The sequence below is a fragment of the Ascaphus truei genome, chromosome 1, assembly GCF_040206685.1.
Source record: "Ascaphus truei isolate aAscTru1 chromosome 1, aAscTru1.hap1, whole genome shotgun sequence".
In the NCBI taxonomy this organism is placed as follows: Eukaryota; Metazoa; Chordata; class Amphibia; order Anura; family Ascaphidae; genus Ascaphus; species Ascaphus truei.
In genome coordinates this window covers 512,606,312-512,618,284 of record NC_134483.1, presented here as the reverse complement: position 1 = coordinate 512,618,284, position 11,973 = coordinate 512,606,312, and the positions used below count along the sequence as shown (strand labels likewise).

The following is an 11,973-nucleotide window of genomic DNA, read 5'->3' as shown; positions in this document are numbered from 1 at the left end:
CCCATCAAGTGTTTAGATTGAAAATATGAAGCTGACAATTGATGTAAAAAAATCCCACCAAAAACTGGAGATTTTTCTATGATTTTCACTGTGAAATGTTCTTAGAATTGTGTGTGTTTAATCTGTATTAAATGATTTGTAGTGCATTACACAAGTTATATTGACAAAGGTCCCAAGAGGACTTAAACATAGATTCCTGTTTTAATAAATCTCTCTCACTTTCGCTAAGACCTACGGAGGACTGGTTCTTCTGGTCGGTGCAAACATTTGGGTCACGTATTATTTAGCAAAATAACCATACACAATGAGCCATTGTTTCTGAAGAGTGGCTGAGATACAGTCAAGGGGGATCTTGGAAAGAAGCTCAAGGAGGTTCCAGTCTGCTTTCCAATCCGTCGTTGGATATCCAGGTTGAGTTCCGCATGGTGCCCATTATGTCCTTTTAGTGATCTTCGAAATTTGATGTAGCATATGTGCCAATTGGGAGAGGATTAATGCCTAACCCTTATTCTCCCAGTCATCCCATATTAATAAATGTGAGCTACCGAGTAATCTGCTATCCACGGAACTAAACCACGTAGAGAACGCTCTACAAAAGGCGTGCTTTAAACAAATTGGCACAAATGGAATACTGAACGCCATATGCAAAAAGGATCCAGGGAGATATTAGGTTCCAGGGTACAGGACCAGGCTGAGAGCTCAAACCCAGGTACAAAAAGTTCAAGTCCCTTAATGGGATGTTAACACCACATTAGGACCAATGGTGTAACTTCCAAAGACAATAAGATAACGTCAAGCCATATTTTCTCCTGTAAAAATCATTGCGTTAACTATAAAGGTCGTTAGTGATAGTGACATGCAAATGAGCCATTATCATAACATTGCATATTAAGTCAGCCGTTAAGGTTAAACACAGGGATTTAACTCTAAGTTAGTTAGACCACTCACAATCCCCATTTCATGGTCTAACACCACACCTAGGTATGATTTAACAGGGTTATTTCCCTGTCCCATGTGCTCTCTGAACTTGAGTTAGAGACTGTAACAGGGACAGATCCCTGTTTATATAAAGCAGCCTCAGAGCTCTGAGAATCCAGCAGAGAGATAGTTGATTGCAGCCACTCAATTAACAAATCTCCATCTGGACTAATAAGAGCTCTGTAAAAAGCCTCATGTGAGACACAGGAGAGATTCCTTAACTCACATTTGGGCTGACAGAAGGGGAGCAGAGAAGCCTGCACACAGACACTGTCTTCAGCACAAAGGCTCTGCTGAGATCAAGACATTCAGACACCTATATTTCCTGGACACCGAGGGCCCAGCCAGAGACTGACATGGAGGGCCACCTGCTTAAGATACTTCCTGAGACTTTGGGATGATAGGCTGGTAATGGGAATATCCCTCCAGTCCTGCAGATAGGGTCTGGGGAAGTAAGTTAGCCCTTACAAAGGGATAGGGGTTTGTTATTTTGTTGTTTTTGTATGTTTTGCCTGGATAAAGGAACAAGCTCAATAAAGAAAAGATATAATTTCACCCAAATTGGTCTCTATTATATGTACCTCTGCACACATCTCTTACAGAGACTTATTTCAGCAGCCTGGGTGTTAATGAGATGTAGAACAGCCGTTGTTTTTGCATCCAATTAGTTTTGAGGACACGCGATAACCGTAGGGAATATAGAACGTTAGTTAGTTTCCATTCCCTTCAGCTCCTATCGAATTGTAAGCGTACACTTTATCTGATTGGGAAATTGTCAGCTTAATACAGTAGATGTATACAAAACAGCAAAATAAAATAGGTATGGATAAACAATGTGTCTGTATGTATAATAGTTCATCAACGGTCCTACCACAAAATAGGTTCAACACTTAAGAATCCGCCAAAGCAATTTCTTATTATAGACACAATAAGTAAAAAAAAAAAAATATATATATATTTTTTCCCCCCCAAACTTTGGTCCTCAGAGGTACTGCTTTTTTTTTAATGTAAGCACACTTATTCCTTTACCACTTCTAGTTATTTCATTTATTTTACTGTGATATGTATGTACTTACGTACATCAGGACAGGTTTAAGCAGTGTTCAGCCAAGTTGCATTAAAAATAACATTAGTTTTGCTCCATACTTTTCCAGGAACGTTTCTGAAAACCCCATGTTCATGAAAACGTGAAACGTTAATAAAAGAAAATCCAGCACATATATAGAAAGTACTGACATTTTAATTATCTGAAGTGAGTACAAGACAAAAGTCTCCCATCGAGGCAAGTGCATACTGATACGGATTATATTATATTAATTGTGCTTTTTTTTCATTAAGAGAAACCAGAGTATATACATAAGAAACTACTGTACAGCATCTGAGATCCTTATATTTATGGAAATGATTTTTCTGAATCACCGCATTTACAAAATAAGAACAAGCTTTGAATAAAGAAGGTACAATCCATTAAATAAAATGTTCATTCTGTTTCACAGGAGCAGTCATTTGTGTGCATATTTATTTCACATTTGAAGTATATTGTGTTGTAATTTATCATATAAAACAAGCAGTTTCTCAAAATAAAAAGGACAAAAATAAAATGAAAAAACAGACGTCAAACAACTGCAATAACTATTGCAAAGTGAAGCCTGAGATTTAAGCCTGAAGAAGTGTCCGTGGTGGGTACCATGCTGCCCTCGGAATAGCTCAACAAAGAGCAAGCTTCTGCAATCCCCATCGTGCGTCACTGAAGCCATAGTGGGACTTCTTTAATGCAGCGCTCCATGTTGTGCACCGCGCACTCAAAATGAACATGCTGCAGGAGCAAGCAAAATACAGCGAGGGCCATGTATTAAGGCAATCTTTGGAGAAGAAACACAAGAGGAGACCACCATTGATGTTTCAAGGTGTTCCATGTACATCAGCTTGTCATTTCGGGGAATGGCCAAAGGAGGAATTAACCCCTTAATCCGCCCCCCTTTTTTTTTTTTACATCATCAGATGATAAAGTAATTCAACGGTATGAGGCGAATTCGCTTCATTCGTCCTTAAGGGGTTAAGGAGGAGTAAGATAGAATATAACAGCAGATAAGGAGCACTTGGTCCACCTAGTCTTATTTCTACTTCTACCTCATCTTTTTCCTTCTTACTCGTGTCATAAAAACCCACCAGTTCTGAGCTGACAGACCAGTTTGCCCAATAGTCAGTGTTAAATAGAAGACACGCTCTCACTTGGTGTTTTGCCGTTGATGCATCAGTAAGAGGATGGTGCATTGCGTGAATATATTTCCCCTGGTACCAATACACACTCTCACGTTTCTTCTCCTTTGAGAATGGAGATTCCCTCAAACTTTATAAATAAAATAAGTCTATTGCCCTTACTCTATAAACTGCAATAGCGCCGATCCGGCCCTACTGCACGAACAGTCCCAGTGACTTCACTGAGCCCTTCCGTATCACAGTTTATAGACTATTGGGATACGCATTACAGGATACGTTGGGGGGGTTTTCCCCCCCGTGCCATCACAAACCTGGACGAGTTTAAGAAAGAGGTAAAAAAATAAAAATAAATCGATCCTGCAAAAAAACTGTACATACAGTACTGCACACCGTACATACATACAGGACTGCATACTGTACATACATACAGTACTGCACACCGTACATACATACAGTACTGCATACTGTACATACATACAGTACTGCACACCGTACATACATACAGTACTGCACACCGTACATACATACAGTACTGCACACCGTACATACATACAGTACTGCACACCGTACATACATACAGTACTGCATACTGTACATGGCAGTTAAGAGAAATAAATTGCTATATTCTGATGACATAGCTCCTCCTTTTAATACTCCTCTAACAAGCAGAAAATGCCCCATGCATTTAAGCTTTAAGATTCAAAATCAAAATGCCTCTAAACCAATTTAATCACAAAAATTGCCTTGACACATAGTCCTTCATAGCCATCCCCCAGTAATTACAGCTGCCAATCCCCGACGCCTGCTGTAATGTCCTTCTGCCCCGTCTAAATATTATTAGAGAAATCACTGGTGTGGAAAAGGAATCTCATGTTGGTTTTCATCAAGGTTCAAGGACAAAAAAAAAGAAGAAGATGGAAGTATCGCATTGTAAATTGGGCAAAAATGTGCCGTAGCCCCAAAGACGCTGCTATATCCTTGTGGCCCTATTTTGTAGTCGATAGCTCCTTTTCAAAACGCCTGTGGACAGAACCATAATTAGCATGAAATCAGAGAGGAGGTCATTGTAGAAGAAAATAAAAATTACACGTAAACAATGCAATTAAAGTCCCATGTAAAAAGGGTCAAGACAAACAAATCCAAATATCTTCACTTCACAGAAAACATGACACGATAACAACCCATTATTATCGATCTAAAATGCCTACCCAAACACCCTTAGGACTGTGGGGTCACCTTTCCAACGTCACATAATATTGACAATGTACATGACAACTTTATTGGGAACCCTTAGTGGTACAAAACATCATTGTTACTGTACACGCATTTTTCTTTTCATTTGAAATAGTGGAAATCGCATCTTTCCAGTGTTTACATTGTAAGTCACATATACGTGTGGTTTACGCACCCACGTCACACAGATTCGGAAACTATTCGATCGCGTGAAAACCAGCTGGATTAAGAAGAGACCTCTGTGTTCAGATGCTAGTGCTTAGGACGACTCTTCTGTAAATGTATGTTTCATGAAAATCAGAAGGAAATATGGAGCACAATTACAGCAAATGCTACAGGCTAGACAAAAGCAATATCAAATTATTTATTCCAAGTATTTCCAGTGGCGAACAACATCGAAAGCATTTGAATCGCGCCAAGATATGAAATAATATGGGGACATTTTGGGCCACATTTAATAAGTGGTGCTATCCCACAAGACCTCTCATTCACCGTCCCGGGGAATTGCATCACTTGGTAAAATGGGCCATTGTGACTCCATCTAGGTACACAAACAAACCCCTAGGTGTTGGGATTTCGTTTTGTTGGATATATTCATATTTTCTTTGCTAGATGCAATGAGTTACCATAATCCAATAGAAATAATGCTACTATGGAGGAAACAAAAAAATGAGATGTGTGTATAATTATATATATATATATACAGTATGTATTATCTATACATACATATACATACACACACTGCTCTAGGTCTTGTGGTACCCTTGGCAAATATTTAAGATGAGCCCTTAAGCATGTCAACAACCTTACGCCTCTGTATCTTGTATGTAGGGGAACATTATTCTGCCCCCTTATACCAATTCATTGAGTACCATAATGCCTACTCGAAAATCATAATTTCCCCCCTACACCCTGCTTCTCCCCCACACACTCACGAGACACAAACTCACAAGTAATGATACTCACTCACCGCTAATGTTTTAACCCGCTGGATACTCAGTCAATCGCCATGCAGCAAACCATTCTCTTAGGCTGCGCTTATAGTGCTGGTGACAGCGACGTCACGCTGCGGTCGCTGGAAAAAGCAAATTGACTTGACTGCCAGCGATCAAGACGTCGTGTCGCTGCTACAATAAGCGCACGCGACGGCGTCAATACATTTGTTTTGCCACGACGCCGGCACTGTAAGCGCGGCCTTACACGGATACTCCTCGTCATTAACTGTTTGCATGTGAACGGGGGAGGCAATCATTAGCTCAATACAGTATATAGAGCTGCCTCCTACTCAGATCCTTTCCGCAATGTCCTGGTATAAGACATAGGCAGCCGTGCAGGGTCCTAGGTAGCCACCTGTGTCGCCTACCCCTAGAGTCGCCTCTTTGCATTACAGACTTCAAGGCAACGCAATAAAAAGGACACCAAATGTTTCTATCAAGAGGAACGTTCCCCCTTTAGTAAACGGCTTTCACCAAATCTTTGTCACGATTTCACGACTACGTGGCACGTTTTTACTTTTCAGCCCCTTCAGTACCAGAAGGCTCTGCAATGCATTGCTGGATCCTCCGATTAAAGGGACTAAGAGGTTTATTCGTTAAAATGCGATAGTGTCAATAAAAAAAAGTCTGCAATATTTATGATGCAATAAAAAGCCGTCTTTTTGCTGTATTTATGAAGAATTACAGTATATATGCATACAGATTGCATGGCTTGCATTTCCCCTTGCATGCCATTTTCGCCATATTTATTGCAATAACCGTCTGGAAACTGGCAGATCCAAATCTCGCCTCCCTCAGGTAGGTGGCTTTGGGCGGAGAGGAAAGAGGGTAGTACAGGAGACAGCCCATTCATCTGTATACCTTCAAACAGATTGACCTATACTCCATGTGGGGAGATCCCTATAAAATATGTTAACAAACATGTAAAATATATTCACATGACTTGCTCCTCTCCTCCATCTGTCTCACCTACATGAGGTGGCAAGATTTCTCGCCGGGATTTCAGACAATCTGCAAATTTGCATCAGCATGAATGGGAGTTTTTCAAGTTTGTGTCGTTTGCATACCACAAAATTGCACAACCGGAGCGCAAAAATGGTGTCCAAAACTGCAGTTCTCAGTTTTGATATCGGGGCTTAACGAATACAGGAAGATGTAAGTCTGTGCAAATATAATAATAATCTGGCTTTGCCCAGAAATTAGTCAAATGCAATGAATAGCTTCCCAAGTAATTGTTTTGATATTTTGTTGAAATGTCATGTTCATAAGAGACATGTTCATTATGTGCAGAGACAGGAACTTTCCTAGGACCCTTCCGACACCAGAATGGGAAAGTTATAATTTCTTTCCCCTCCTAATACCAATACTTTCTTCCCTACGAGCTTCCACAGGAAAAATCTCTACATTAACTTGTGATTCATCCAGTTTTCCTATGAGCTGTGTTAGCTGGCATTGTGCCTTCCATGCTAGAATAAATATTCCATATGTTCTTCGACTCTCACCCTACTGTAATAGGAGTCACATGACTGTTGTAGAGAATCAAATTGTTCTCAACAGGTAGTCTGCTTACACTGGCTAATGTTGCATATGCAAAGTGCCTTAGAACTAACTGCAAGTCAATGAAAAGAGAACACAAAACATTAAGAAATCCAATATACCCAATATTAAGCACAACATATAATAATACATAAGACAACGTACAAGTGCTATGTGTAAACTGTGGGGTGCTACACCCCTAAGCTTCATAGATGCTACCAAGTGAACTTGCATTAAGTGTTGCTTAGTCTTTTGTAAAATAAACCGTGAATAAGTTATTTGTGGTCGGTGTTCTTTTAAGAATGTTTTTTTCATGCTGGTCCAATCGTGTAGCAGAATTATTCTGGTTCTCTCCAGGATTAATAGGACTGTTAATACTTTCTGCATATGGATTCAATGTAGTGTCAATTCTTAAAGTGTTTCTCCTATTTAATGATGTCAATATCGGCTTCACAATTAGGAGTGAAAAATGGCATTGAGCGGTTTTGAGTTTCTCGCTACAGTAATGATTTCTATCCCGCTAATTGTGTTTATTGCTGGCCAACACTATCTCCTGTTCATTCTGTCTTGTAAAATCATATATAAAATCAGTGGCTTACAATGTATTTCATTTGCATGGAAATGGCAACATATTTAACATTGGAAGAGAGGCATGAACACCCAGACGTATGGAAAAGTACTACACCCAACCCAGAGTACCTTATGGTTCAGTTTTCTTGAATGGACCTTAAGACAGGGGTTGTCAACTCCAGTCCTCAAGACCACCAAACAGGTCAGGTTTTCAGGATATCCCTGCATCAGCACAGGTGGCTCAGTCTTCGGCTGGAGTTGAGAACCCCCTGTCTTGGGGGGCGTTCTAGAACTTGGGACCTTTCAGGAAAACGGAGCCCAAAAGTCTATTTCATGGCGCATTAAATCTGCTCTTTGACAGAAACCCGTCTTTATGAAAAACACAAAGAAATAAAATATTACATTGCAAAATTAGACGATAAAAAAATAAAACGATAATCTGTCAGCTATGTCTTCTTGCTTTGAAGTTTGGGGGTTTTGTTCAAGGGACATCAGCCCGCTTGTGAGGTTACTGTGTTTATCCGTTAGATCGGTGGAAAACATGGCAATATAAAGCCAGGTAAGAGTATATCTGAACAAAAAGGTTTACAATATAGTATAGGCCCTGAAAATTATTGCTGTGACTTAATGGGAAGCAGCAAAAATAAATAAATAATGTATGCAAGTGCCAGTTCTGGGGCGCTCCACATTGCTTTTTTTTCTTCTACCTTAAAAAGACACTTTATGATATCTACCATCTTTAAATCCCTCACCATCCATCTTCCGCTCCAGAACTTTGCTTAGAATCAAAAGGAAACAGTGAAATGGATATTGTGTGTGGGGGGTTGGGGGGGGGGGGGGGGGGTTGGAGTGCACGGATGATATGATTCATAAGCGTTGATCAGCGCAGAGATGCCTCAGCGTGGAGCTCTGTGCTGGGAGAGCAGCTACAATCAATCAGTTGGTAGTGTTTAAGGTGAGCAGTGAGGCAGTGACATGGAAATCTCATAGCCCTAGTCCTCTCAGGGAAGTCCTTTTCTTCTGCTTAATGGCACTCGTAATGTTGGAGCTGGAACCTTATGGAAGACTGTAGCGGAGAGCTGCAGACATTTCATCCTTTCGTGTAGCAGCTTAGGAAAAACGCAATAAAAACTCTCTGTACAAATATTAATGGATGTTTAAATTAAAGCCCACATGCCTCCCACATTTTGACACGAAGTCCTTTATTCAAGTGTCACTCTTGGCTTAGGTCGAACGCAACACAAGTCACCTTCGACCCTTTTATTGATGTGTTGGGTACTGGGTGTCAGATGCCAGCTTTGTCACTGTAGAAAGGCGTGACGTGGAACATATAACAGTGCGTGCAGACACGTACAGGTTTCATCTGCCCGTAGCGTGGTAACGGAGCAGAATGGGAAGAGCAGCGAGAGCAAAAGATCTAAAAAAACAAATAACAAAAAGGAAAACAAAATGGTGTTACTCAGTGTAGCCAACTGCGTGATGATCTGCAGCAGAGCATGTGAGCTGGACGAGCCAACTCAGTCATCAGCACAGCACAGGCAACAACTACTTAACGTGTACCAGACGGTGCAGGCGCTTCAATGTGCACGGCAAGATAAACTGCAGAGAGCCAACAGTGCTATGCTGAATGGTCTTTCCAAACAACGTTGGGAGTGTCACGGGTCTCCTGGCGCTCAACCATGTCACCCGTAGGTGTGGAGATCACGGGGTCGCATAGGCAGGCCCCCACACCGGAGAAAAGGAACATTTCTAGTATGATGCACAGTTGTACACCCTGTAGTGTGGGACCATATGACATGCAGGGTTTGTCACAGGGCACTCAGAAGGATAAAGGAGTAATTCAACTTACTGTAGCGAGTCTTACTTATTCCTATCTTCTGAAACTTTAATGTGTCTGTTTTTATCAGGAACACTGAATTGAAATCATATCAGCTACTTATATTTGTCTGTTTGACCAATGATGGCACCATAATTACTTTGCAAACAAAGGAACAGTCTTGTCACCAAAAGGTGTTTTGCATGGTAATGTTAAGTGTATAAATTATATTTAAAAAAAAGTTATACTTTTACTTATACTTGGTGTTAAATCAGCTACAGTCTACATCCAACCTATTAAATTTGCAAGTGGCAAGACTGCCCCTTTAAAATACAGCGCGCGCGCACAGACACACACACACACACACACACACACACACACACACACACACACACACACACACACACAAACACACACACCTATCATGCTGAATCCTTGTTTTCAAACACTTACCTTGAAATGGATGAAATAAACACATCTGGTTAGAGTACTTTCAGATTTTGTTAAATGGTGGCGATAGACAGCTGGAGCATGAAAACGGGTGTTGACCCAAAATGTTTAGAACCCCTCACTCCCCCAAACTAGTAAATGGATTTAAAAAACAAAAACAAAAAACCCCTACACATTGAGATTCCAATCCCCATTGAGCCACTTTTTCCAAATTCAGCATCTGTTGCTGTGCATTTAACTTTTTGCCTTTTTTTTACATCAATTTCAAATATATATATTAAACAGATCTTTGGTGCATTATATGATGTTCTATAAGGAAGCCAGTCAGACAACTAATCAGGTAAGGTAAACACCAAAGGGATTCCAGCAATGCTTGGTAAATATGGCCCTGGTTTCCACTTATGTTTACAAACCAATTAACAAAAAAAATTCTTAATATATTCTGATTTATAATTGATTTTTGCAAGTCGTGCGTCTATCACAAAGGGCTACCATGAACTTGTCAGTGCTATTTGTTCACTTTCTTCTTGGCAAGGAAAAAAAAAAAAAAGAATAAATTTAAGACCCATGTGCCCAAATCATCAGTAATTCAGATGAAAAAGTCCACAGTGCAATAATGGCAAAGTGGCCCGTACTGTCACAAAATGATCATTATATTACAAAGCTAAGCGCTGGTCACCATTATCACTAGAAATCTTAAAGCCCTTTTCCAACGCCATTTTTATTTGTAAAATCTGAGGCTCCTTTCGGGAGATACAAGCGTATTAAAATATGAAGTGAATATGAAGACGCTAAAATGATGCAGTACAGGCTCAAAGGGCAGTATACTAACATTATGTGAGCCACATTCATATACATGCTTCTGGGGGGAGGAGTGATGCTTTTATATTGCAAGTACTAGAGTACCACAAGGGCAGCCAACTCCAGTCCTCAAGGGCCACCAACAGGTCAGGTTTTCAGGATATCCCTGCGTCAGCACCGGTGGTTCAGTCAGTGCCTCAGTCGAAGACACCTGAGCTGAAGCAGGGATATCCTGAAAACCTGACCTGTTGGCGGGGGTCTTGATTGTATGCATGCACCTCTTACTGGGGGCATTGTACTATAATGCTCCCCTAAACCCCTCATGTTCACATGAACTGGCCACTCTTGTGCTCTGAAAAGGTAAAGCGGTAAAGAGGTGCAGATTCTGAATGTAGGATATATATTTTAAACTAAAGCGCTCAAACCATGTGGCATGTACATAACACGAGATTTGATGTAGTGCAGGGGTGGCCCCAACTCCGGTCCTCAAGGGCCACCAACAGGTCAGGTTTTCAGGATATCCCTGATTTAGCACAGGTGGCCTAATCAGTGGCTCAGGCAACGAGTGATTGAGCCACATGTGCTGAAGCAGGAATAGCCTGACAACCTGACCGGTTGGTGGCCCTTGAGGGCTGGCTTTGGGGCCACCACAGATGTGGTGGTTACCTTGCCACAACTCCGGCAGTGGTGTTTCCTGCGGATCACGGTAAACGGAGCTTTGCAAGCAGTGCATAAACTGCAGGCTTCGTCTGGCACCCAATCAGGAGGGTCTGTTTAAAAGAAAAGATAAATAATTAGAGGATATATAAGCTGTGACCATGCAGCAAGCTTAAGCCTATAGGGAACCATGTTAAAAATGGTTTTGAAGCAAAAAGTGGCACTGTGTGCTCATTTGCATGTCATTTCCCAGAATCCCTTGCTGCAGTGGAAGTGCTGCTGCAGTGGAAGTGCTGTGTGCGGGGTGATAATGGTGAAAGGCAGGGTTGCAGACCTGTCTAAGACATGCAAATGGGTATACAGTAATAGTTTCATTTGATATATATATATATATATATATATATATATATATATTTACCTGCAAATATAATGATGTTAATTATTATTGAATGGCTATCAATATTCACTTTTATGTTATAGTAATCCAGTTGTTTATTTGTATGTCCTCGCCTGTGGAATGGAATATATTTCATATTGATCATAATGCTGCTGATAGCCACATACTGTACACGGGCGCTTTCCTTTAGTCTCATCGTTACTCTTCCCTTCTTTACAAACCGCGGAGATGCCCATAAAAATAACGGCGAAGCCGGGGTTACCCAGCATGTAAGAAGTGGTACGCATTACACTGTTTAGCGTAGAAATAATATTGGGAAT

General features: G+C 40.8%; 1 protein-coding gene across 3 annotated transcripts in view; it reads right to left on the bottom strand.

The window, feature by feature from the left end:
* Positions 1 to 4,454: 4,454 nt before the first annotated feature.
* Positions 4,455 to 11,973, bottom strand: part of ZFYVE28 (zinc finger FYVE-type containing 28) — a 231,556-nt gene continuing 224,037 nt past the window's right edge. For all 3 annotated transcript variants that reach the window (XM_075570813.1, XM_075570822.1, XM_075570832.1), the window contains 2 exons: positions 11,266 to 11,369; positions 4,455 to 8,949 (listed from right to left, as the gene is read on the bottom strand). In XM_075570813.1, coding sequence (XP_075426928.1) covers positions 8,818 to 8,949; positions 11,266 to 11,369 — 236 coding nt within the window. In that variant the 3' untranslated portion in view covers positions 4,455 to 8,817. The remainder of the gene's footprint in view (positions 8,950 to 11,265; positions 11,370 to 11,973) is intronic.